Below are 25,187 nucleotides of genomic sequence, written 5' to 3' on the forward strand. Positions count from 1 at the left end.
CGACACACCTTTGTCTTGGGGCCTATCGGTTCTTCATTAAATATGGAGCCTGCTGCTCGTCTAGTCAATGAATGCATTTTTTGTTTTATATATACATATGATGGAAGAGGCATCTTTTATTCTAAAATATCATACTGGATTTGGAAGAATCAATATAAAGAATTTTGAAAATTAATGTGTTATTTTCAAAAGAAGAGAAATATAGTCTTTATACAAAATTTTACCGAATCAATCCAACTATATATATATATATATATATATATATAACACATTCAAAAGTGGGAATACTATCTTTGCCCAAATGCGGTGCTTTAGAGGAAAGATGAAGAAACTTAGGCGAAGGTACCTTAAGATTCTTGCAATGGATTTCAAGTGTTGAAGCCGCATGAATAACCACCAATACCAACTTTAAGTTTAATCAAATTATATTTTTTTAAAGTAATGATATTTTTTTTAAAAGAAAAAAAAAGATACCCCACACCAAATTCAAGGTGTAATGTCATCATGACCCTTCACACAAAGGGAAATCACAAATCACACACATTTCACATACATCAAACAAACATAGGTTTATGTACCGTCTACTTAACATATAGTCGGTCGCATATCTATTCAATATCTTGAATTAATTAACCATTTCAGTGTCCGAAATAATCTAAACCCAATTGACAGGTAACTGATTTTATATCAGAAAATATTTTTTTATGATGATAAATATAAATATATATATATATATATATATATATTTATTATTCATGATCCTAGTGGGGGCATATCATTTAAGTCCATGGTCCTCCACCACTTTTGAAATTCACCTTTTCTTTTCTTGTGGGAAAGAAAACAATAATAAAGAATTAAAATGGAAAGATAGAAGGAAAAAAAATGGACCATAATATGAAGATTGGAATTAATTCCTTTTTGTAATACTTTATATGATTCTATCTAATTGTATTTTTCATAGGAACATGTCTCCATCCATCTCTCCTCCCTTTACTTCATAGTTCGGTTTTCCCGTGTATCTCTCTTTTGGAGATGTTGGCATATGAGTTTATAACTTTAGATTCCGTAATACAAAAAATATAGATTACAATAAAATATATGGATTTGATTTTTTCAAAAAATATATTTATTCAATTTCATATCAGAATTTAGTTAAATTTATATTATTTTTTTTGTTTGACTCTAATTTTAAAAATGGACTGTTTTCTCTTATATGCGACATAATTATCGACTTATTAGGGAAAAAATTTCCAAACAAAGCCCAGCAGAAGCAGCAATGATGCTTTACCACGTGGCATCAAATGAAGCCAAAACCGTACAATTTTTTTAAAAAAATCAAGGAATTTTTTTAAATTTTAAAAACCGCTAATATTTTACAAATAACGAAGATACCGATATGTGGGTCCCACTATCCGGTTGCCATGCTGGCTTTCCACGTGGATGCCACACATGACTGGAAGAATCCGACCCAGCGTCACACGTGTCGCGTAATCACCGCATCCCAATTACTATTTCCAACTTATCTCCAAATTATATTCCGGAAATACCCCTCGGGGGCCACTAAAATCACGGGCCTGTCCTCTAGTTTTAGGGGTTAATAATTTGCTGCATGGAAAAAAACAAATTTACTTTATAGGAAAAATAAATGTCAAAACTGAATCCGAGCGTTACCAGTTATGGACCAAAATAAATGAGGGAAGCAAATCAGATTCTTCGGCTGTATTTGTTACAAATTTTATTACACATTTCAGCCAAAAACAAAAAGATCATATCTTTACATGTTTGGTTTAGATTTTTATTTAATTTAGTGTTAAGGAAAATCCCCCAATACAAATGGATCAGCACAAAGTCTAAAGTTTCACCCTTTTTGCAATGCATAAGCAAAGATGGTTAATTTACATGATTTGGGACATAATTTTTCTGTCTTGTAGATTTTATTTAATTAAAAAATAATTGAATTTTGTTTTTGACTTTTTTAAAGATTGTGGCTTTAGAGTATTCTCTCTCCGTCGCTCGCATATAAATAGGAATCTAACCACTTGATTTATGTTCGTTTTGATTTGCCCCTTTAAATCCTCTTCACGCACGTCGAAGCAAAACCGAAACGCATGCACACCTAACATCTGTATATATATACATACATACACACACACATATATATATATATATACTCTCACATCTCTCCCACCATTTCGATTCCCATTCTCGTCTTCTTTCTTCTCCGGGACTCCTACCATGGCCGTCGAAGCTCGTCGTCTCCCTCTCTCCTCTCCTCAACACTTGTTCAACCGGTTCCTCTCTCTCTCTCTCTCTCTCTCTTTCTGTTTTCTCCCATGATTTGATTTGCTCTTCGCCGTTTCCATGGAATCTGCCGAAATTTTCTGGGGATTCAGTGCGTTTCGTGTATTGGATTTTCGGTGATCTGAACTGGGTTTTGCTTTTTTTTTTTTCTGTTGCAGAGAACTGATGGTGAACGCCGCCGTGGAACGCACCGGCGGTTTCTGCGTCAACCAGACGACGTATAGCGTCGCGCCGCCGCTTACGTCGGCTGCTACGCCTCTTCATCTGTACGGATCCGGCGATACGGCCGCCCTCCCCACCACGGCGGACCCGTTTACTCCTCATCTCATAAAGTCCTTCGACGTTTCGTCTTTCGCGTACTGTGACGGCATCGATAATAACAACAATGGCAGCAGCACTATCAACCGCGGTTTCGTCCCGTCACCGTCAAGAAAACGGTCGAGAGATTCTATGGCGAATTACCCCATTCTTCATCATCAGAACTCAAGATTGTGTGCTCCTTCGTCGTTTCTGGGCCAATACATGTCGCAGATTCATCAGCAGCAGCTCGAAATCGATCGCTTGATCGCCCTTCACGTAAGCGATCGATATCATCATCGTGCATTGAATGGGTCTCTTTACTGTTATTCGAGTAAATACGCACGAACGAACGAGTTTGTAGCAGTGTTCATCAATGGCTGCTACACCAGAATCACTCGCTATTCACGAGATTGCCATTAAGGTTACGTGCTCATTTGACAACGAGCACTGATGTGTTGATAATTTTAAAAACTTGTCAGATGGAGAGAGTGAAGATGGAGATGGAGGAGAAGAGGAACAGGCAAGTGAGAGCGATAATGGAGGCGATAGAAGAACGGGTGATGAAGAGACTGAGAGCGAAAGAGGAAGAGAAGGAGAAGATAGGGACGCTGAACATGGCGCTCGAAGAACGGTTCAAGTCGCTCGCCGTCGAGAACCAGTTATGGCGTGACCTCGCTCACACCAACCAAGCCACGGCTCAAGCCCTCCGCACCAACCTCGACCTCGTCCTGGCGCAGGCTAAGGACCTGCGCATACCCACCGGCGCACCTCAAGACTTAGCCTACCCTGACGACGCTCAGTCTTGCTGTGGGGACTCGGAGTGGCGCGCGTTACCGGGGGATGCGCAGGATAAGGGGAGGATGTGCAGGAGCTGCGGGGAGGAGGAATCGTGTGTGTTGCTGTTACCGTGCAGACACCTGTGCCTATGTGGGGCTTGTGGGGCCAATCTGCACACGTGTCCTATTTGTAGATCCCCTAAGAACGCTACTGTTCATGTCAACATGTCATCATGAACTCAGACAGAAAAAAATTATCGGAAAATATATTTTTTTTCCCTTGAGCAAGTCACCTTTTCACTCCCTGAATAAATATTATTTAAATCGTTAAATATTTGTTTGTTATTTGAAAATAAATTTTATCAGAATTTTAAGTTAATGAACATGAAATTATTCATTAAAAAGTGTCATTACTACTTGCTTAAAGAGAACAATTAATTAAGATTCAAGAGTGTATCCTAATATTTTTAATTTAAAGTTTAAAAGTGCGAAAATAGAGAAAAGTGGACTAGAGGGAGTGGTAGACACGCGTCATCGTAGACGCGTGGGTAGAGAAGAAGAAAGCGACAGTTGAAGATGTAAGAATCTGACACGTCGGACGCGCGGAATTGTCGCTGTTGTCGCTGACACCTCTCTTCTGCCCCCACCTTATTTTTTCCTTTATTTTATTCAATTCAATTATTTATTTATTTTTATATGTTTGAAACGAAATTCTAGATTCGAACTTGGTGTTTTTTATTTATTTGTTTTGAAATAAATAAAAATATTGGCTCAACAATGTTGTATATGTGTATATTAAATTAACGTAATAAGATTGAGTTTTTCGAGTCAATGAACATCAAATCAAGAGTTTATTGTAAATTGCTCCCACAGACCACCGGTTTTGAAAATCGTACAAAAGAAAAATCAAAATATATAAATTTACGATGATGTGTATAGGGGAAAGGACAAGTCTGAAAACAAATTTATAAAAAAATATAGTTAGGATTTGGAAAAAATAAACAAAAGGATTTAGTCCACCAATATTGTAACAACTCAAATGTATTATATACATGAGCCAAAATTTTGATTTAGTTGAATTAACGTATGAATAAAGGCATAAAAAAAATCTTGTTAATTTGAGAAATTTACATCAGAACATACAAAAAAAAACCAATAAGTAGTGGACAATGGTCGAAATGGTGTTGTTCTCTGATCCCGGTCGATGATTCGAATCCAGCTGTTGAGAAGGGAGAGGTGTATTTACCTGCTGAGAGGATATTGCTCTTTTTGTCCTATCGCCGGTCATTCTAAAGGTTGTTCTCGGGCTTGAGGTGATGAAGGTTAGACCGAAGATCCATGTGAATCTCTCGGTTATAAAAAAACATAAAAAATAGGAAAAAAACTCTAAAAATTCCTGAACTTGTATTTTGGAGTAATATTAATTTCTAAACTTGTAGAGGTGCCTATTAATTCCCAAACTTGCAAAATTAAACACGTTAAATCCTGAACTTGTTAAACGGTTCCATATTCGTCCATAGCGTTATTTGGTCAAAAAAACGAGTTGACCGATCCGACGTGGCTCGCCACGTCACACGCCACGTCGGATCGGGCAACTCATTTTTTTTTTACCAAATAACGTTATGGACAAATATAGAACCGTTTAACAAGTTCAGGATTTAACGTGTTCAATTTTTCAAGTTTGGGAATTAATAGGCACTTCTACAAGTTTAGGAATTAATATTACTCCAAAATAAAAATTCAAATTTTTTTAGGGTTTTTGTGAATAAAATATAAGTATCTTTTAATTTCTAAATTGTTTATGAATTGTTTTAGAAAAAATTATATTAAAAAGAATATAATTTCCGTCAAAAAATTTTGAAAAAAATGAAAGGGGGTAAATAACGTGGACCCACCAAACTTATATGCTTAATTAAGACATGCATTTTTTAAAAATATTCTCCAAGTAGAAATTAATAACATTGCCAAAAAAAAGTCTCTAACGTTCAAATGAATATTTGTTCAACTTTTATTTCTTTTCTCTCAATGAAAATAAAATTATGAACTGTTCTTTTGAATAAATATTTATTTATCATAGAAATTATATGAAATTTAATATGATTTTCAATCTCGTTAGGAAGAGTAGAAAGAAAAAAAATTATTTGAGTACAATTTAGCATTGACCCGAAAATGAGAACCACTAATTTGCCAAAATAAAACAAGGTAAATAATAATTAAATAAAAGTTTTGTATGAATAAAAACAAAGTAAATAAATAAATAAACAGATTTTTGGATAAGAACGAATCGTTGATTAAATGTTTTGTTAATTCAATTGATTTAACTTAATTTAGGGTCATTAGAATAATCTATTTAAATAAATAAATTACATTGATGTGCTCGATATGTATTTCTTCCACAACATTATTTTATTATCTTATTTTTAGTTTTCACAGTTTGATTATATATTCATGACTATTAAAAAATATATTTGATTTAGAAATATTCTTTTTAATATAAATTTTTCTAAAACAATTAATAAAAAATTTAGAAATTAAAAGATACTTATATTTTATATTCACAAAAGCCCTAAAAAAATTTGAACTTTTATTTTGGAATAATATTAATTCCTAAACTTGTAGAGGTGCCTATTAATTCCCAAACTTGCAAAATTGAACACGTTAAATCCTGAACTTGTTAAACGGTTCTATATTCGTCCATAGCATTATTTGGTCAAAAAAACGAGTTGAACGATCCGACGTGGCGCGTGACGTGGCGAGCCACGTCGGATCGGTCAGTTTAGGAATTAATATTACTCCAAAATACAAGTTTAGGAATTTTTAGGGTTTTTTCCCTAAAAAATAATATATTATCTTAAAAGCCGAAAAGCGAAAACAAAAAACTATTTAGCAGAAGTTAGGTTCAATGTGCAATTTAAATATTTTAACATTATTAAAGAACAATAATTTGGAACCCATTTGCAATCATTAATTCTTATGCATATATATATATATATATATATATATATATTGTACGTGTGTATGGGTAAAGCATAAGTTGTGTGTGTGCTGTGTGTATATATCTATATATATTAAAGAGGGAGATAGTGATATTGGGGGACAAAGCATGGGAGGTGGTGAGTGTGCAGTACACTTCAATAAGCGCATAATCTTTAAAATGTGAGAAAGCATTTGCTGTTCAGATTTCATAATTTATCTATTTTTCTCTGTTTCTTCAAATAATTTTAAAATTCATTTAGGTTTTGTAACCTTCGAAAGAGTTGTTATATATATATATATATATGTATATGTGTGTGTGTGTCTGTGTGAACCATATCTTGCACATCTTATGTATATGACAATAAGGGCATGGTGTAAAGTGTATGGTGTTAGGGGATCTACAAATAGAATCTTGACCGATTGATGTTTTATTTATTTATTAGGTTAGACACTTTCAACCAATCTAAGGACCATTTCTAAGCCTTGTTTGTTATTACCATGTAACCTTTTTTTTCCAATAATAAAGTATTGTTAGAATAATAATAATAATAATAATAGTTCAAATGGATAAAATTAAGAAAAGGTGGAAAGGCTTGGATGTAAAGTGTACGGTGTTAGGGTTTGTGTCATGCGAGTTGTCCGCTTCCAATATGATAATATGACACCCTTTTGTGCAGATTTAGATTTACCTTTTCTTTGCGTCGGGTTTATGAGTAAAAACTTTATATCATATTATAATATACAAATATATGTTCCATTCTGAGAATTAATAAAATATTTGAATTGGTATATTTAATACACATGTAAATTATAAAAGTGTATATATGTTCACAAATACTAATATATATATATATATATAGATTGAAGGGTTGTGATGATGATGGTCCATCCAAAATCTTTTATAGCGTATTTGATTATTATTTTTTTTTTGTAGCTTTGCCTTTTGAGTTGTGTCCCCTAAAAACACTTTGTATCTTAGTCCTTGGAGGAATGGACCGACGTACACTTATCACCAAACCCATCACTTTCCACACACACACACCACTTGATATGGACCCAAGGTTGTATGCACTATGATATTCCATGTCTCCTTTCCTTATATATATATATATACCCCTAATTGCATATACTATATATTTATATTACCTCACTTTCAACCGTCTAATTGCATCGGATTTAAATTTCCACTCATTTAAGACACGTTATTAATCATGGGTTTGGAGATATCCATATTTTGTTTCACATTACTATACCAAAAACTCGAAACCAACAAAAAAAACCCTAATGTATATCATCTCCGGATCTCTTATTGATGTTGATTGATACGTTTATTTTCTGTTTCGTCTCGTGACAAGAAAAATGACATCTTATAAGATATATTTTAGATGTTCTAATCAAATCTCAACAACTAATTAAAAAGAAAAATATAGACTAAATCAAAATGGGATGATAGATTTGCCAATATCTTAGATGATGGGAGTAAGGAACCGATAAAATGATAATCGAAATTAAAGCACTAAGGGCCTTTTTCCTTTTTACGTCGGAATATATAATTTTAACACGTGGCATTTTAGTTTAACTCTACAAAAAGTGGGTGGACCTGGTGTGATGTCTTCTGAAACACACACTTCTAAAAAAAATTCTTCTGAAACATACATACATACATACATACATACATACATACATACCGTTTGGTTATATTTCATCGTTATGGATGGTACCATTCAAAAGATACATAAGAAAGAAAGAAATATTTCATCATTAGCTAACAAAAAATATTTCATCATTATTAATTTCTATATGTTTTCTTCTTCTTCCTCTATCAGAATTTTTTTTATTTAACTATAACCAAGATGTTTAGTAAATATACATACATATATATACACTTGCGACATATAATCTTGATGCACAATATTAATGAATGGTTGCTTATAATTTAACGTGTTTCCAATAATAGTTCCTTCTGGTCTACATTAGGCACCCATTCATACATCCAAGAAGAAATATCTATTTTTAAAAACAATATTTAAAAATATGTTTTTTTAAAAGATATATATATATATTAATGAAAAGTGCGTACAATGTCCATAATTATCTTTCCGAAAGTAGAAAAAAAAAATGCAACAGTAAAATAGACATCTGAAGAGACCGAGGAGGGAGGCTAAAGGTGAAATCTTTTCTTTTACCAATCATGACTTCTGAGTCATAATCTGAATATATAAATAATAGTTTTCATGTGAAGACGCATTGGGGTGAGAACTAATGATGAATGCTACAGAAGCACAAAACATCATACGAGTGATTACTGAACTAAATTGGATTTGGAAAGGCTGAGTGTGCATGGTGCTGTACTGTGACCAAAACAGTACACACACACAGACATATACATACATACATACATATATATGTATATACACAGAAAAAGGGTGGGATTGTAGGACCATTAATAAAAAAAAAATCTCATCTTTATGTGTCAAGTTGGATGGTTTGCAGAGAATGCTCATCCAAGTATTCTAATGGGGAGTTCCTTTGGTTTAAAGACCCACCACCACCTGCGTGTCTCTGTCATTGGTTTCTTAGATTTATGCTAAACCGACCAGACAGGCATCCATGGATCAAAGGGAAAACACCAAAGACGGTGTTAATCTGATGATATTTTCGATCAATCGACCCTTCGAGATCTTAGCTCTATGCTTTGTATGTGTGCCCTTCATTTCTGATATACACACTTTGAAGAAACAAACAGGAGATATTCCAAGATGACAAGGACATGGATGGATATCCATCTAGTTGTTAAAGTATCAAGAACGTGAAAAAGAATCTGACTTTGGATTTTATCTATAGCGTTTAGCAGATCGGGTTCTCCGAATCTGGCATGTGATAAATTCCGTTACTTGGTTAACAGCATGTTCAAACAAGGCACGTCAACAGCTATTAAGAACGAAAACCACACATCCTATAGCAATCCAACGTGAAGAAGGGAGCTTGATGTTTACCTGCAAACAGATGGCTTTCTATGTGGAAAACAAAACCCGGGTCCAAGGCAAAGAAAGAGGCTTGATTGCTACGTGATTGGTATCTGCCAAGAACTGTAAAAAACATGCAATAATGAAACAACTGACCTTTTTGTTGTGTTTGGTACACGAATATGACTTGAGGCCTGAAATGGGGGGATGGTGGAGAGCGACTGAATTGTCCATTGCCTTTGGCTCTTTTTCCCACTATGTCTTCACACGGCACATGAATCCTGGACCCTTCACGCAAATAAATGATGTGTCGTGTGTAAACACGGAGATTCCCATTTATCATTTTCTTCAAGCAACTATCAGGAGAGTTGTACATATCATAAAGGATAAGAACAAAGTTATACCTGAGCAGCCTTCATAACCTCCACATGGTTGATGGTTCACATCATCTGACAGTACAAAACCTCTTATTTTTCGGGTACCCTTTTAGACTCCTTGACACGTCCCACTGAAAGTAACTTGTTTTGGCATTCCATGATTAAGTTTGATAAAACCCATTAAGAGTTCACAATGGATCTCTCATGACAGAGACAGCTAGATTGTGTTTACAATTCTGCTTCCAGTGTCTAACAAGCTCTCTATTATTTCCTTGAAAAAGCAGGAGGATTTTGTGAAGAAAATGATTAAAAAAATTGTATCCGAGGCTCAGGGCCCCAGAAGCCTTGCTAATAACAAAAGTTGACTGGCCGGAGAAGTGTAGTCAATATGCCTTGTATACATCTGTAGTTTGATGAACAATCATGAGATAACAGAGGAAGACTGCATTTCATTGCCAGGATTGATCTCTCTCCGACCGCTGAGTGCCACAAATCTGTCATAGAATGAAAGCAATGGGCATTTCTCGATCAAATTAGAACCGTCATAAGCTTCCTTGAGAAAGACGGTACTCCTCGCTCCTTTGTTAGTGAGGTAAAATAAGCCCTGATGCTTTATCAAGCAAAGAACTAGTCTTGATGGAAGCATATATTCAGAATGAAATGCGTTTATCTGAGGGGACGTCAACCTCTTCTCCATTGTTAAACTAAGAAGCTCATGAAGCACAGCTACAACTCGTTTTCTAGCCTTTGGATCCGCGGCTTCAAATCTTCTCGGGTTTAAGTATGGAGAAGGAAATTCCATTCTCTGCCACTTCTCAAATTCCTCAAGATAACTTGTGTTTGGCCTAAAACCCGCAGGAAAAGATATCTTAAATGCGTATTGGCCTAAGAAATTACCATCCTTTGTGATTCTTATTCTCTTTCTGTTCCCAACTGAGTCGAACACTCCTTCACGCGATAACTTCTCTTCTCGTGCAGTGACTGCTATTGACGAATCCCAGTTCTCTAAACCAAGATGAGCTCTGCCATTGAAATCCTTCACCGAGAAAAACTCTGGGTACTTTGGGATCAATGTATTCTTAAAGTCTTGAGGCAAACCCAATTCAGATTGCATAAACTCAATCTTCTCAAGAGGAACTCTACAATCAACAGACATCATCAATAACTTCCTCAGATTCTTAACCAAGATAGGTTCCATTAACTCCCTTGCTTTAGCTTCCTCGTCTGCAATCATCTTGGCTTTCTCGGTCAGTGTAACAAATGGAGGTTCCCTATTTCCTCCACCAACGTAAAATATCAAAGGGTACTTCTCGATTACAGCCATGAAATTCCACTTTTGTACAAACCCGACATGCTTCTCGAGATCACGGAGAAGCAATGCACCATGCTTCTGCGTTTGAATGATGGATTTCAACTCAAGTATCAAGTTTGGTTTCTTCTTCAAGTCCATTGCTTTATCAAGATCATGAACTCTGTGGTATATTTTCTTCTTGGGTCTCCTTCCTCCACTCGATTTTTGTCTCACCTGAACAAGCGTACATCCCGATTTCCCAAATGGGTGTTCTTGAAACAACAAAAGATCTTCAATTTCTTCGAATATATTAGTTCTCAGACACTGACGTAGCCCCAAAAAGATCGAACTTCTTCCGTACAATGTCCGTTTGGACATTCTATCAAACAGCTTGTGCGCAATATTATCCCACGATACACTAAAAATTCGAAACTATGACGCATAATCCACTGGAACGAAATCTAGATACAGATTGAAACGCAAAAACCCATGACAACAAAAAATCACCATTCCACAAAACCTGAAAGACCAAACCCATTTCGAGAAAAGAAAATGGAACCTGAATTGCCTCCAAATTGCTTAAGATCCCCGGTTCCTGGAGCTTGGTTAATACCGCTCCAACTATCAAGACCGTTCATAATCACTATCCGTAAGGAAATCCCACAAAAGGACAGATTTGAGGAAACAAAGCCACCCAATCAGCTCATTAGCCTATGAACCCTAATCATCTGCCACAAAGATTCAAAATCGAGGCAGATTGAAGAAACCCAGGTTGAGGAAATAACAAGAACAAAATTTGCCAGGAGAGAGAACAACCCCACACGATAAAGCTACCTACTACGATCGGAATTCACATTCCAAAAATACCTAAACGCTAGAGGAATAAAAAATTAAAATGGTGGTCTTGAAATATTTAAAATAAAAATTTTACTCTGATATTAAGTCCAGAAAAGTCCGTCTAATTTCTCTATTTTTAAAATTTTAAATTAGATTTTCATATATAGAATTCATATACTAATATACCTAATTCACTCACTAACTTGACCAAAAAAACAAGTTTTATATTGAATTGGATCCAATCGGTTGCATGTAATGCGATATAACACTGTCTAAAGTAACTTACTTTATGATTACAAATGATATATTTTACATCAAGTTACATGTTATTATTAGAAATGTACGAACAAGAGGTTAAGTTAACAGTACAACTACTCATGAAGAACTTGGATGTTCCAAGTAAAGCTGCAAGCAAAGTGGGTCACTGTCCAGAGACTTGATCGGAGTAATCAATGGCGGCTTCTGCCACTGCTTCGTGTCCGTCGGTATCCATGTCTCTGCATCTTTGCTCGAACCCACCTCGGGAAGAGATCTGAGATATGCCGTTACCTCCCATCTGCAATCTTTAAGGTGAAAGATCAAAGCTTTGTCACATCCGGGCGGAATAACAACAGTTTAACAGCGAAGAACATCACACAGTTGATGGTGTGATACATGGTAAGAGTATGTAGAGATGTATGTATGTATGTATGTATGTATGTATGTATGTATGTATGTATGTATGTACCAAGGGGAAGAGTCTTTAAGAGGGGTTTTGAGAAGGGAAGCTTGATCAAGAAGGACCTAAGCGAGAATTCCAGTTGAGCTGCGTCGGTTTCGTGAGATGGATTGATGGTGAGCTTGAAGATGAACCTTTCAATGGGAATGTTATCCTTGTTGAAAAAGATGACTGCCACTCTTTCAACCAGATCCTGTTTCCGTAAACAATGGCTGACTCAATAGTCAATATCGAAACCGCCTTTCCCTTACCCTTACCCTATCATAATACATGCCAATGCCAGAAGTTGTACAAAAAGACAAATGAAAACGGAGCACATGACTAAGAGGCTCGGTACAAATACAGGTTCCGAGTCTCTTAGTGATTGTACCGACCTTTGAGAGTGGAAGTTCCAAGCATAAGAAGCAACATGATTCACATTGTAAGTTCCAAGCATAAGAAGCAACACGAATCGCCCCCACGAGGTGATCGATCTTATCTAAATTAATCAGAAACTAAACAGACAAAGCGTATTCTAACACACTGACCTTTTGTATAAAGGGAAGAAGCCCAGAAGTAGCAGAATGGATATAGTCCCTAAGCTCAGGATGCCGAGCTCTTTGCACCACAACATTCATATATCTCTGTCTCTCGAATGCCTCTTTGCAAACACACCCACCAGAGTCAGATTATTGACAAAAAAACATCTACAACCAGCAAAATCAAAACTTTTCCCCCCATTGTTTAGACATACAAAGAATATAAGTAGTGATCAAATCATATTGAGCACAAACTGATACCAAGTTAGCAACTTTGCACCTGAGCATGATTTAGCCTAAATGTGGCTTGAAAGTTCAGAAACTAAACATACCGGAAGGGTAAACGCCCTTGAGGAAGACAATGGATGAAACGGCTACCTCCAAAAATTCCACCAGAGTTTGAGCAAGCTCTCCTGCTACAGTGTTGTGGGGACCAAACTCAGGAACACAGAACTACTGTCAGATATATAACACAACTCGGGAGTGGGAATCGAAAGGACAACCACTTGAGGACTGATGGTCATCGTTCCTGCTCATTGGCATGCCCTTAAAGCAGTCGAATTTCAGAGATTTTCTTCAGATAGCAAGGAGAACACACGGTCGCTGCCTGGTTCAAAAAGCCTGATTCTTCGTTTCTCAAACTAATTCAGGGCAGAAATGGTCGACCCAGAAAACTTAAAATGTTTTTCTGCATCGATCGAACAGTTTTTCCTCCCAAAAACATCGATTTTCATCGGAACACTGCCACTACCTGAAAAAGGTCGAAACTTTCCGAGGAAATCCTAGGAAAACAAGCACCAACAACAAAGTATGAATTACAATTGCGATGACTCAATCACAAACCTTATACAAAATTTTCCCGAGAAATGTTCCGAGCCTGGATTTTTTCCGTCAAAGCAAATTTTCGCTGGGAAGCCAAGCAGATTAGATTAATCCGGTTTATACTCTGAATGGGGTCCAATTACCCGACCCGATATCCCATGGACTATTCTACAACCTGACCCGGTAGCCCAATTGCTTATATAAGCGCATATATTTTAGATCATGCGACGGATTTCGACTTCAGGAAAGAAGCACTAATACTAATACTGTTCCTTTTCTGGTGTTAAATCTGTTGAAAGGATTTTGCTTTTTTATGAAGTTGGATATTATTACGAGTGCCCAGAACGCCGGAGAAACAGTGACGAGAACCGCAAGACCGAATTCGAGAGATTACTGAGGTATGTTTATGTTCTGCTCTGATTCGTAGTTTAGGTGTCGATTCCTTCTACTTCTCTTGTGTGTGGGTCAATTGAATCTGGGATTATCTGAGCTCTGAGAAAATTCTCGAAAGTTAGGAACTTTGGAAGAAAAATGTTGTTGACGATGATGCGTACTGAAATAGATGTCAAAGTTTTGAAATCTTCGTTGATCCGTACCTACCTGTGTTCCCTTGTTATAGAATTTGTTGAAAAATTTTCAGATCCTGGGTTTTTGGATTTTTTTTAGTAGAATCTGTTACAGTTTTCCGGAGCTATATTTTCGAATCCTGAGTGGGATGTCTTTATTTTGTCCATAATTGGATCTCAAGCGTGCCGTTTATCTCAGATTAATTTCCCAGAGATTATGAATTATGAGTGGCTATGGCTATCTTCCGTATTAGTACTTAAAAACTCGCTCATGTGGAGCATCAACTATGTGATTTGATTACAGGGAAGACGGAGACAATGGCGAGGAGAGGGAGAGCCTGTGTGGTAGTTCTTGGAGATCTTGGTCGGAGTCCTCGTATGCAATATCATGCTCTTTCTCTTGCTCGCCAGGTTCTGTTTGTACCCATTTTTTACTTCGATTTCTCTTTAACTATTTTAGGTGTGCTTTTGCTTGGATTACCACTGCGAAATCCGACTATTTTCGTGATTTGATTGTTTTATATTAGTTCTGTGTTCTTTAAACGCGTAGCGGGGGAAATCACTCATTTCATTTGTTGCTAAAAATTCAGGACGCTAGCTTTCCATTTCTTCTGATGCTGAATCAGTATGAGAAGTGGCACTTGTCACCATAAATGTTTGTCCCATCAATCATATGTTATTGTAGCTTTATCAAAAGTTTGGTATTGATATATCATGTTTTTCCTCTCTAGAGCCTCTTCTCTGTGCTTGCTAGTTAAATCTTTACATGGAAAATGAACTGAGTGCTACTCAACAGTCTATTCCTTACCTTGATCAGCAAGCTGATTGTCATTTGAAATTGCAGATGTCATTTCAGGTGGACATTGTTGCATATGGAGGTGGGATCCTTGATACCTTTTTTAATGTTTTTTTTTCTCTGTGGATGCTCCTTTTGCTGGTTGTATAATGAGTCGTAGTACATGAATAGGTTCAGTACCACATGAAGCTCTTTTAAAGCATCCATCCATTAAGATCCATACTATGGTATTTCTTTCCCTGAATCGAATTCTTGTCACTAAATATTGGAATTCGTTTCTTTCTCCGGTTTTGGTTTTTCATATATTTTATGCTTTCTCTCTGTCTAAACAGGTGCAGCCTAAATTTCTCCAAATCTTGCCGAGAATTTTTTATCCGATAACGCTGTTGCTAAAGGCAATCATTCAGTTCACCATGCTCCTCTGGTATCTTTGTGTAAAAATACCAGCGCCTGATGTCTTCTTGGTCCAGGTAAATATTTCTGTTTCTCTTAGAGATTCCATTTTCGTTTTGCTCTGCTTGTTGCATCATGCTGCATCAATGCCCTAGGTACCAGCTTCTTATCTTTGATTAACATTTTTGGGTCTGCAGAATCCCCCTTCTGTTCCAACCTTAGTGTCAGTAAAGTGGGCGAGCTCATTGAGGCGGGCCGCATTTGTTGTAGATTGGCATAATTTCGGATATACATTGCTCGCGTTGTCTCTAGGAAGAAATAATTTATTGGTATCCTTATATCGCTGGTATGTCTGTGACCCCCCTTGTATATGTGTGTCTGATTCATCTATGAATCTCCTCTTTCGTTAAGAGAGAAGTGAACCCTTCATGTGCATTAGGTTTGAAAAACGTTATGGAAAGATGGCTACTGGTTCACTATGTGTGACAAAGGCGATGCAACATGAACTGGATCAGAACTGGGGAGTGAGGTCAGACAGCTCTTTCTCATGGTCCCTAATCTGTGACATTATGATTTGGAGGAAGTTTCATAATCATAATTTCGTATATGCCAATGCTGTGAATCTAAAACAGAGCAAGAGTTTTGTATGACCAACCTCCTGAGTTTTTCCGGGTGGCTTCTCTTGAAGAAAAGCATTCGGTCAGCTAGTCTTTCCCTCTTCTTTTTTTCAATAAGTTCCATCAATTTCCAATTGGGGATATGCAGGATTGAGGGTAATAGAAAACTTGGGTTTAGTTGTTTTGCAGATTGAAGAAAGATCTTTGTCACCCTGTTGGTGTTCACGATATCATCAGTGGAGGTGACTCTTTTAATTATAAACAAAGGGTCGATGTTTGGTATCATTTTGAGCTTTTCCATTCATTCTGATAGTAAACCTTATACTGAAATGTAGAGTTGGAGAAGCAAAATCCGCATGAAACTCTTTTCACTGCCAAAATCGATGACAGTATTTTCCTGAAGCCAAATCGGCCAGCGCTTGTTGTGAGCAGTACTAGCTGGTAAGGTGTATCTTTGTGCATTAACCTTGCTTTGGGTTGTTATGCTTTGTGATTTATGTGACGTTGAATAATAGAACAGGCCCGTTTATTTTCAGGACCCCTGATGAAAATTTCAGTATTCTATTGGAAGCAGCAGTGATGTATGACCGCCGCGTTGCTGCAAGGTTGAAAGGAAACGATGATTCAGTGGAGATTTCTGAAGAGCAGCAGCACATTTATCCCAAGTTGTTGTTTGTCATTACAGGTAAAATTTAATGTTCTTTCTTGTTAAATGGTTACACTCTGATTTCCTTTCTGATTCTCCAAAATATATGTGAAGGTAAAGGGGCCGAGAAGGAGAAGTACGAGGAAAAAATGAGAAGGTTGAACCTCAAACACGTGGCCTTTCGGACCATGTGGCTTGCAGCTGAGGATTACCCATTGCTCTTAGGTTGATGCTTATACACCTCTCTTTATGTATATTTTTCTTGTGAATCTCTGTATGTTATGATCATATATAATGTTTGTTTTCTCCATGTGCAGGTTCTGCAGATCTCGGAGTTTGCTTACATACATCCTCCTCTGGTTTAGACCTTCCCATGAAGGTATGTATATGATGTAACACTCATGCCATGATCAAAGCCTATGGGGTGATTCATGAACTGAGTTTAATATTTTCAGGTGGTTGACATGTTTGGTTGTGGGCTGCCAGTATGCTCGGTCTCCTACTCATGGTAAAAAGCTTGCTAAATGTTCTGTGTCCTACAATTTTTGATAATTGTGTTTTATTTGAACCCGACTTTATATATTTTTTTTTCCGGGGATGAAGCATTCATGAGCTCGTTAAAGATGGAAAGAACGGTCTCCTCTTCTCATCTTCATCGGAGTTAGCAGACCAACTATTGGTAGGAAGTTGGTTTTCTGTTCTCCTTCAGTATCATCTCTTGGATGATCATACAATGATCAGAGAACGTGTTTTTCTTTTGTAATTATGCGAAAACAGATGCTGTTGAAGGGGTTTCCAGAGAGATGTGATGCTCTAATGGCGCTGAAAGAGGGAGCAATGGAGACTGGTTCTTCTGGTAGATGGGCTTCCGAGTGGGAAGACAACGCCAAACCTTTGTTTGCTGAGGTGACTCTCTCTCTCTCTCTCTCTCTCTCTCTCTCGTTTGTCCCAAGGAAAAGAAAAGACCTTTACATTACGTATGGTTGATGTTTCCGCAGGTTGTTTCCCAAATCACGGATTGAACCGCCGTTTCTAGTTTGGTACTTGAAAGCATAGAGTTCATCACCGACTTTGGCCCCATTTCGAATCAGTGTTTTATTGGGTGTTAGATTGTATATTCGGAATCTAATGATATCATAATTGAATTGATCATCTCCATCATATTTGTTTTTTGTTAAATTCCTAATTCATGTGACATTTATGATTTATCATATTGTAGATTTTGTTTGGTTTCATATTTCATTTTAAAATCCATGATCGAGAAATAAATTAATGCGTTTCTTCATGACAAACTCAGATAATTTGTGTATATGTATATATATATATATATCAAATACACAGCAAAATGTAACTTGGAAAATTTGAAGCATATTAAATCCTCCGCAAAATGACCGAACTCGCAATATCTTAAAATAATCTATAAAAAAAAATGAAACACGAAATATAACATTGCAATGTCTTAGATCTTGTCCTCGAAGTCAGACAGAGGAGTCATCTGTTCCTTGAGCCCCTTCCTCTTCCTGATCTCCGCAACAATGGTCGCAGCCTGCGAGCCTGCCTCCATAGGATCCGACGACATCATGTCCCAATGATCAAACACTGCCTGAGGGAACGCCTGTCCAGACGTCGCCGCCCTCAACTGTCCCGAGAACCCGAACGACTCGATCACCGGTAGATACGCTTTGATGTTGTATAGCGGTGTTCCCGGCCTCTGCATCTCCTCGAAAACGTGCCCACGTTTCTGGTTCAGGACGCTGTATATTCCTCCGAGAGCTTGCTCGGGTGCTTGGATCTCCACCAAGTAGACTGGCTCAAGGAGTCTCGGCTTGGCCGTCAGGTGGGACGCGTATAGGACTCGTCTTGCTGTCGGGATGACCTGACCGCCGCCTCTGTGGATGGCATCGGCATGGAGGACCACGTCACAGACCTCGAAACAGATGCCTCTCATGTTTTCCTCGCACAGGGGACCTTCCTTCGATGCCCACTGGAAACCTGCCACGACCGAGTCCTTGATCTCGTTCAAGTACTGGACTCCCTTACACATATCAACCACCATGTTCGGTCCGGTTGTTTCAGGGCCGAAAGCCCAGATTTTCTTCGCGAGGTCCTTGTCCCAGCCAAACTCCTCAGCTAAGATCTTGGAACGGACCTTCGGGTCATCTCTCGGCCCGATACGGCCATCATCGATGGCTTCAGCTAGACCTTCCTCCAAGGGCCGTGCTTCCATGTAGAGACGGTTATGCTTGTTCGGGGATTTGCTCATTACTGTCCTGCAGGATCTCTCGAGGACAGTCTCACGGAAGGAGACAACAGGGTCTGATTTGATGATCTCTGCACCACCCATGAAATCATCTTGCAAATCCTTCAGACAGATCTCCAAGTGGAGTTCTCCTGCTCCGGCAATGATATGCTCTCCGGATTCTTCGATCGTGCAGACAACCATAGGATCTGACTTGGCCAAACGTTTCAGTCCTTCCACAAGCTTTGGCAGGTCGGAGGCTACCTTGCACTGAACAGCGACACGGACAACAGGTGAGACCGAGAATTTCATGGCGCGAATAGGGTGGGCATCCACTTCTTTCTCGTTTGTGAGAGTTGCATTTTTCGTGATGAACTGATCCAGTCCAACCATGGCAACAGTGTTACCACAAGGAACATCTTCCACAGTTTCTTGTCTCTTTCCCATCCAGATGACAGTTCTCTGCACACTCTTCACATACAAGTCCTTCTTCTCACCTGGAATATAGTTAGGACCCATAATCCTCACCTTCACACCCGTCGCCACTTTCCCAGAAAAGACACGCCCGAAAGCAAAGAACCTTCCCTTGTCTGGAGCTGGAATCATCTTTGAAACATAAAGCATGAGAGGACCCTCGGGATCACAGTTTCTGATCGCAGTAGCATACTTGTCATCAAGAGGACCTTCGTATAGGTTCTCAACACGGTATTTCTGTGCCTTGGAAGGCGAAGGAAGATGAAAGATCATCATTTCCAGGAGAGCGTCACTGGCTGGGAGCCAATTCTGCATCACACGCTTCATCAGGTGCTTCCCCATCAGCTCTTTCTCATCAGACTTCATGGTAACACCGAGCTTCTGCAACATGGGCCATAACTTGTCCTTCTGGTCGTTCATGCAGGTGTTAATGATCTGTTTAATGGGTTCGTAACAAAACTGGACAAATCCACGTTTGCAGGTCGCAGATCCAGTGTTCTTGGTTGTCCACTTCTTTGTGGCGGGATCGAAGAAGTTCTCACCCCAGAGTCTTTCCATCATCTTGGACTCATCAACACCAAACTTCGAGGCATACATCTTTGCGAAGTTGGTGAGGGTAAAAGCCCAACCATGCAATCCAGCCGAGAAAGCAACAGTTCCTTTCTCGGGATAAACCTGAACATCCCCGAGGAGTGGGTCTTCATAAGTAGCCATGATAACATTGGCATTCTCAATCACCCTCTGGAAGGTCCATGCTTAAAAGTCATAAGGAAAGCTCACAATAAACGGATCCCTCGCCAAGATCAAAGAACTTCCCATAGTTGGCGAGATTGCATTCAATCATGGATAATTAAATCCAATCATGATCAATCATCTCCAATCATGATCCGTCATCTGGTAAGCCTCTTCGCCATCAACCTGAAGCTCGAGGAAACACCGATCCATCTTGTTAACGGTCAAAACAGGTCTGATCCTCTCACCGAGGGCTTGACGGAGGACAGTCTCTGTCTGCACACAGACACCCTCGATACAGTCGACCACCACAAGGGCACCGTCAGTGATACGAAGAGCAGCAGTGACTTCAGACGAAAAGTCAACGTGCCCAGGAGAGTCGATGAGATTGATCAGGTACTCATTCCCATCTCTCTCACCCTTGTAGCTCTTCAGAGATGCATCGCTCATTTCATAGTAGAGGGAAATACCCGTGGACTTGATAGTAATACCACGCTCTGCTTCGTCTGCACGGGTATCAGTCATACGAACATCTCCAGCAACTTCTTGGGCGATGATACCCGCAGCAGCCACAAGGGAATCGGTAAGGGTCGATTTCCCTGCAACATAAATCGTTCACCCATCAACCTCGATCGTGAGAGATATCACTGTTGAACCACCAAATGAAATCTCATCGGTGTTGTCCCGATAGAAGTGAAAATTCTTACCGTGATCAACATGAGCAATGACAGACATATTACGGATGTTGTTTTTCTTGTCCATAATTGCCCGGAGCTCATCAGCTGTGAACTTCACCTGTAAGAATTAAAACCCCGATTAACCTCTGCTGCTTGAGAGCTGGAACAAAACTGAACAATACAGCATAAACAGAACCGAAACTCTTACCATCTTGACCGGCCTTTAAGAATCGCCAACAATAGCTGATTCCTACAATTACATAAACAACAAAGGTTAGAACTTCGTTCATGAGAATACAAATAGCAGATAGAAAGAAAGGGACCTGAAATAGAAGAAAAAAACTCACAGAATCAAAATCAGACAAAGAAAACAACTTATCTGAACAGTTTAAGCGGAACCAGATGTCATAAAAGAACCCAATAAGAACTTGAATCTAAACCCTTTCAGATCAAACCCAGCATCAAAGCAAACGAGGGGAACCCACAAGCTATTTGAGAAAAACACATTCCAAACCAAAACTCAGCAGAAACAAAAGCATGCAAACACGATCACAGAATCTACGATTAGAAAATCAATGATCAGAGTTTAAATCTGAAAACACCTACGATCAGAGCGACTTTCTAGAAAAACGTAGCCACAATTCTGGAGAGAATGATCTCATAAAAACAAAGTCAGGCACCAAAACAAAAAAGAAAAGCGAGGAGAGTCACGAAATCAAAGCAAAACACAACAAAACCCCCAGAAACCAAAGGCGATCAGAACACCAAAATTCACAAAATCAAAGATCAGAATGTTCAACCGAAAAATCAACGATCAAAACCACGGAACATACAATCTAGATCGTCAAAAGAGCGCAAACCCACCTGAATAGAAGCGAGGAACGAGGGAGAGGGAGAGAAAGAGAACACTATTTCAGGAAGTCGGAACAACAAGTGATGAGAACATACACGAGGACGGAAAAACCCGTAGGCGTAGGGTTTCTTTCTGTTTTATATATATTTTCTTAAAATGGAGGTGGGCCCTTTGGGCTTTAATAATTATTTTTAAATTTTAATAAAAGCCCAAATATCACGGCGGTCTAAAATATAAATGGCTAATATTGTCTGCACATTACATCAAACCCAAATTGCAAACAAAAGATATAAAAATGGAAAATAAACGCATGAGGAATTAATTATAATATTTTTTGTCTGCGTTATCTTTTTTTTTTCGTTACAAAATGCTATTCAAAGTATCAATAGCTTATTTGCCTTGGATTTTTTCCTTTCATAAATCAAAATGAATTCCAAACCAATTTTAGAGTTGGAACAATGAGGTTTTATCTCTCGGACAGTAAGTAACCTTTGTGAACATGAAAAGGTCACTTTGCTACTCAGATTCTTCTTTTGCAATATCAAAACATGTTTGAAACAAAAACCCGGTTTCTGATATGTTTAACGAGCATTCCTGTTGAGAAGCCCTTGGAAAGATAGGTAGAGATCTTTGTTCTCAGTCCCGAATATCTCCTCGGCCTTCCTCAGTGTTTCCTGGTTTTTTTTTTAAAAAAAAAAGAGGCATCGCGATTAAGCTGAAACCATTCTTGCAACGGAGAAGAAATGGCACGGGAACGATGTTCTTACCTCCCGGGTTTGCTTCTGCGCGTTAAGTTCTTTGATGTTGGCCAAGAAAGCACTGAACTGTTCGTAAGATAGCCGGCTCCTGGATCATGAACAGAGTTAGTTTATGACTGTCCTATAGTACGAGGCAATGCAAAACATAAAGAACTCACCTTGCTTGACGGAAGAACTCCTTCCCATCCATCCGAGGGGTTCGGGCTGCAGAAATTCATACATTGCGTGTAAAAATAGTAGCATAATCAAGTCTGAGAAAGGTGAGAAATCAGTCAAGAACTCAAACGTTTCTACTACCATCTGAGAAAAAGTGGATTTGTGCAAAGATGAATAACGGTACAAACCCGGAAGCAGACGTCCTCGGGGAGGAGAATTTGCTGCGGAAGATTGCTGACTTGAGGGGTACCAGAGGGGTGTTGCTTTGCCTTCATAACAAGATCCAGTGGGAGAAACTGCACCTGATGTTTTCTTGGGAGATCCTGCAGCTGAATAACCTCGAGGGGATACACTTGTGGAGATGATCTTCGGTGTTCCAGTTGGGGTAAGCCGAGGAGAAATGAAAGGAGTCATGGAAAACTTTTGTCCGGCGTATCTTGAAGCTGTGAATTATAATTTCAGCATAAGTTCTCTAGATTCTGAATTGGAGTATACTCCACATGAATTCAGAGAAGAAATTTGGCTCTATCCAAGAAGTAGAAACAAGTTCCATGCAAGAACCATCCACACCTGAATTAATGGACATGGGCAACTGTTGTGATGCAAACAATGAAAGACATAAACTCAACAGTTACCTTCGTCTATTGGATTTGACGAGGCTACAGAGCCACTATAAGAATGGTGTACTGAATGACCATTTGTCTTTTCATCTAAATGGCAAAAACAGAAGTAGCCGACAGTGAGAAAACATACGATCAAATGCAACAGCAAAAGAAACAGAATGTCTATGTGTTACCCTTGTCTGGATAAGATCCAGGAACTGACTGGTCACATGTCCCGATATCAACAGGTTCGATTTGCTGTAAAAACAATCAGGGAAGAAATCAAATTCACAATTTTGTCGGTTGAAAAGTATCTCTGAAACTAAAATGATTGCCACAAGTGATCAAGGTAGAGAAGAAACCAGGAGGTGCAATCTGAAACTCGAAAGGCTTATGTTGCACGCTTGAACAATGATTTTAAAAAGAGAGAATTTGATAACTAAAACCGACAAGCCAAGAAGTCTTACAGATGCATTCTCATCACTCAGAGACTGGATCAACTGCCTTTTGAATGTCTCCAACTGAAAAAAAGAAAGAAAGAAGAGAGACATTATCCTCTTTTCCCACCCGAGTAAATGATTTGCAGTTTTTCTCACACAACCAGGCATATAGAGCCGGAAAAGCAGCGCTGAAATACACAAAGAACCTTAGCAAAATCACGGCTGAGTTTCTTCACCGTCATTGCAAGAGAATCGCGTTCCTTTGTCAGCTTCATCTACAATTCAAAAACACCAAAGCCATGGTTATGGATCAGAAAAAAAAAAGGAAATTTTGGTTTACTCTCCATCTATAGCAAATATCGAATTCAAATGCATGTGATTCTTGCTTAGATATTGTCGTTCGATACTTGAAAAAAATGCAGAAACATCGCATGCGATCTAAGCAGAATAGATAATCCAACTACCACTGCACAAATCAAACATTCAACAACTATCTGAAAATACAGCAATTCATCTGATTCTCTACCAATACAAGCAGCTCCCATATTTAGAAACTGACAAATGAATAAACCCTTTTGGATTCTCCAATACTAAAAGAAATCTGGCATCCAAGACAATCAAGATGTACACACTCAACTGTAAGAACGACAACAATTTGAAAGCCAGGATTTACTCCTTCAAATGACTAACTTTGAACCCTAACACCGCAATCGGCTTCGGAAATGGCCTTCCAAAATATTACTTCTCTTACGCATTGGCCTCAATCACCCTGATGAAAGCCATACACTGTGACGGTGACAAACCCTAAACCCCAATTTTTCACCGTAGCCAACCACTAACCGAAACACATGCTTAGAATGAAGACTGGAAGAAATTGAAAGAGAAGTTCTCACATTGTCGTCGAGAACGATCCTTAACCTCGAGTCAGCCTCCCGGCAATCTCTCTCCACGCGTGACATCTTCTCCTCGAGCTCATGCATGACCCTTTCCTTATCCTGGAGCTTCTGTCTCAACCCGACCACCTCGGCTTCCAGGTTCGACACCCTCGAAGCTATCGCCATGGACGTAATCTTCCTGGCGAGATCCAGTTGCTCAAAAGGGTCCGTCGGGATCACGGACAGAATCTCGTCGGGGAGATCGAAACCCGGAAGGGAATCTCCTCCTCCACCAACATGCCGCAACATTTCTAACCGACCCCCCCTCACCGGACAACCTCGGAGAATTTCCCAACGAAAAAACACTATCTTCCTACGGTTTACCCCGAACGAAGGACGAGAATCCCAAAAAGATTAGGGTTTTAAGATGAATTCGTCGGATTGCCTGTAGCTGCAGAGGGATCAAAAAGCCCTTTCGCTT

The 25,187-nt window shown here is 38.7% G+C and overlaps 6 protein-coding genes across 13 annotated transcripts; 2 read left to right on the forward strand and 4 right to left on the reverse strand.

The window, feature by feature from the left end:
- The first annotated feature begins 2,069 nt into the window (after positions 1–2,069).
- On the forward strand, positions 2,070–3,665 carry LOC104808120 (probable BOI-related E3 ubiquitin-protein ligase 2). The gene is made up of 3 exons (XM_010533672.1): positions 2,070–2,291; positions 2,460–2,877; positions 3,081–3,665. The coding sequence occupies exons 1-3, from the start codon at positions 2,236–2,238 to the stop codon at positions 3,612–3,614; spliced, it is 1,008 nt and encodes a 335-aa protein (XP_010531974.1). The 5' UTR covers positions 2,070–2,235; the 3' UTR covers positions 3,615–3,665.
- Positions 3,666–9,044: 5,379 nt separating this feature from the next.
- On the reverse strand, positions 9,045–11,868 carry LOC104808121 (protein ROOT PRIMORDIUM DEFECTIVE 1). 4 transcript variants are annotated; one of them, XM_010533675.1, is made up of 3 exons: positions 9,724–11,868; positions 9,476–9,607; positions 9,045–9,349 (listed from the first exon to the last, which is right to left on the reverse strand). In XM_010533675.1, exon 1 carries the CDS (start codon positions 11,363–11,365, stop codon positions 10,118–10,120), a length of 1,248 nt encoding a protein of 415 aa, XP_010531977.1. In that variant the 5' UTR covers positions 11,366–11,868; the 3' UTR covers positions 9,045–9,349; positions 9,476–9,607; positions 9,724–10,117. The 4 variants fall into 4 exon arrangements, with proteins under 4 accessions (XP_010531977.1, XP_019057471.1, XP_010531976.1 ...); XM_019201926.1 differs by having other exon boundaries at positions 9,045–9,223; positions 9,350–9,607; XM_010533674.1 differs by having other exon boundaries at positions 9,045–9,600.
- Positions 11,869–12,087: 219 nt separating this feature from the next.
- LOC104808124 (DNA polymerase zeta processivity subunit) lies at positions 12,088–14,001 on the reverse strand. Of its 4 annotated transcripts, XM_010533678.1 has the most exons (6): positions 13,904–14,001; positions 13,564–13,811; positions 13,393–13,476; positions 13,070–13,182; positions 12,552–12,735; positions 12,088–12,387 (listed from the first exon to the last, which is right to left on the reverse strand). In XM_010533678.1, the coding sequence occupies exons 2-6, from the start codon at positions 13,601–13,603 to the stop codon at positions 12,200–12,202; spliced, it is 609 nt and encodes a 202-aa protein (XP_010531980.1). In that variant the 5' UTR covers positions 13,604–13,811; positions 13,904–14,001; the 3' UTR covers positions 12,088–12,199. The 4 variants fall into 4 exon arrangements, with proteins under 4 accessions (XP_010531980.1, XP_019057503.1, XP_019057502.1 ...); XM_019201958.1 differs by having other exon boundaries at positions 13,393–13,473; positions 13,564–14,001; XM_019201957.1 differs by having other exon boundaries at positions 13,564–14,001.
- Positions 14,002–14,128: 127 nt separating this feature from the next.
- Positions 14,129–18,128, forward strand: LOC104808122 (UDP-glycosyltransferase TURAN). 2 transcript variants are annotated; one of them, XM_010533676.2, is made up of 17 exons: positions 14,129–14,280; positions 14,753–14,859; positions 15,293–15,326; positions 15,416–15,471; positions 15,577–15,714; positions 15,835–15,983; positions 16,077–16,166; positions 16,270–16,336; positions 16,433–16,496; positions 16,590–16,695; positions 16,791–16,939; positions 17,015–17,125; positions 17,218–17,279; positions 17,356–17,408; positions 17,504–17,579; positions 17,678–17,806; positions 17,899–18,128. In XM_010533676.2, the coding sequence occupies exons 2-17, from the start codon at positions 14,767–14,769 to the stop codon at positions 17,920–17,922; spliced, it is 1,401 nt and encodes a 466-aa protein (XP_010531978.1). In that variant the 5' UTR covers positions 14,129–14,280; positions 14,753–14,766; the 3' UTR covers positions 17,923–18,128. The 2 variants fall into 2 exon arrangements, with proteins under 2 accessions (XP_010531978.1, XP_010531979.1); XM_010533677.2 differs by lacking the exon at positions 15,416–15,471 and having other exon boundaries at positions 14,139–14,280.
- Positions 18,129–18,260: 132 nt separating this feature from the next.
- LOC104808125 (elongation factor 2-like) lies at positions 18,261–21,975 on the reverse strand. The gene is made up of 5 exons (XM_010533680.2): positions 21,887–21,975; positions 21,231–21,272; positions 21,053–21,140; positions 20,509–20,944; positions 18,261–20,364 (listed from the first exon to the last, which is right to left on the reverse strand). Exons 2-5 carry the CDS (start codon positions 21,231–21,233, stop codon positions 18,360–18,362), a joined length of 2,532 nt encoding a protein of 843 aa, XP_010531982.1. The 5' UTR covers positions 21,234–21,272; positions 21,887–21,975; the 3' UTR covers positions 18,261–18,359.
- Positions 21,976–22,255: 280 nt separating this feature from the next.
- Positions 22,256–25,187, reverse strand: LOC104808126 (uncharacterized protein At4g15545-like). The gene is made up of 9 exons (XM_010533682.1): positions 24,725–25,187; positions 24,038–24,106; positions 23,859–23,912; positions 23,586–23,649; positions 23,425–23,499; positions 22,978–23,232; positions 22,792–22,837; positions 22,643–22,721; positions 22,256–22,549 (listed from the first exon to the last, which is right to left on the reverse strand). The coding sequence occupies exons 1-9, from the start codon at positions 25,013–25,015 to the stop codon at positions 22,457–22,459; spliced, it is 1,026 nt and encodes a 341-aa protein (XP_010531984.1). The 5' UTR covers positions 25,016–25,187; the 3' UTR covers positions 22,256–22,456.

The sequence above is a fragment of the Tarenaya hassleriana genome, unplaced genomic scaffold (genome assembly GCF_000463585.1).
Source record: "Tarenaya hassleriana unplaced genomic scaffold, ASM46358v1 Cleome14, whole genome shotgun sequence".
Taxonomy (NCBI): Eukaryota; Viridiplantae; Streptophyta; class Magnoliopsida; order Brassicales; family Cleomaceae; genus Tarenaya; species Tarenaya hassleriana.

Coding starts and splice junctions, on each gene's coding strand:
- LOC104808124 (XM_010533678.1), bottom strand. CDS start 13,603: ATGCCAATGAGCAGGAACGATGACCATCAGTCCTCAAGTG. Junction 13,477..13,563: donor TGACCATCAGTCCTCAAGTG/GTTGTCCTTTCG, acceptor ACAACACTGTAG/CAGGAGAGCTTGCTCAAACT. Junction 12,736..13,069: donor TTCTTCCCTTTATACAAAAG/GTCAGTGTGTTA, acceptor TTACGGAAACAG/GATCTGGTTGAAAGAGTGGC.
- LOC104808125 (XM_010533680.2), bottom strand. Junction 20,945..21,052: donor CATTGCTCATGTTGATCACG/GTAAGAATTTTC, acceptor TTTATGTTGCAG/GGAAATCGACCCTTACCGAT. Junction 20,365..20,508: donor GATGGCGAAGAGGCTTACCA/GATGACGGATCA, acceptor CTTTTAAGCATG/GACCTTCCAGAGGGTGATTG.
- LOC104808122 (XM_010533676.2), top strand. CDS start 14,767: ATGGCGAGGAGAGGGAGAGCCTGTGTGGTAGTTCTTGGAGATCTTGGT. Junction 16,167..16,269: donor GATCAGAACTGGGGAGTGAG/GTCAGACAGCTC, acceptor AATCTAAAACAG/AGCAAGAGTTTTGTATGACC. Junction 16,940..17,014: donor GTTGTTGTTTGTCATTACAG/GTAAAATTTAAT, acceptor ATATATGTGAAG/GTAAAGGGGCCGAGAAGGAG.
- LOC104808121 (XM_010533674.1), bottom strand. CDS start 11,365: ATGTCCAAACGGACATTGTACGGAAGAAGTTCGATCTTTTTGGGGCTA.
- LOC104808120 (XM_010533672.1), top strand. CDS start 2,236: ATGGCCGTCGAAGCTCGTCGTCTCCCTCTCTCCTCTCCTCAACACTTG. Junction 2,292..2,459: donor CCTCAACACTTGTTCAACCG/GTTCCTCTCTCT, acceptor TTTCTGTTGCAG/AGAACTGATGGTGAACGCCG. Junction 2,878..3,080: donor ATCGCTTGATCGCCCTTCAC/GTAAGCGATCGA, acceptor AAAACTTGTCAG/ATGGAGAGAGTGAAGATGGA.
- LOC104808126 (XM_010533682.1), bottom strand. CDS start 25,015: ATGTTGCGGCATGTTGGTGGAGGAGGAGATTCCCTTCCGGGTTTCGAT. Junction 24,107..24,724: donor GGATCGTTCTCGACGACAAT/GTGAGAACTTCT, acceptor TTTGAATTGTAG/ATGAAGCTGACAAAGGAACG. Junction 23,650..23,858: donor TGAGTGATGAGAATGCATCT/GTAAGACTTCTT, acceptor TTGTTTTTACAG/CAAATCGAACCTGTTGATAT.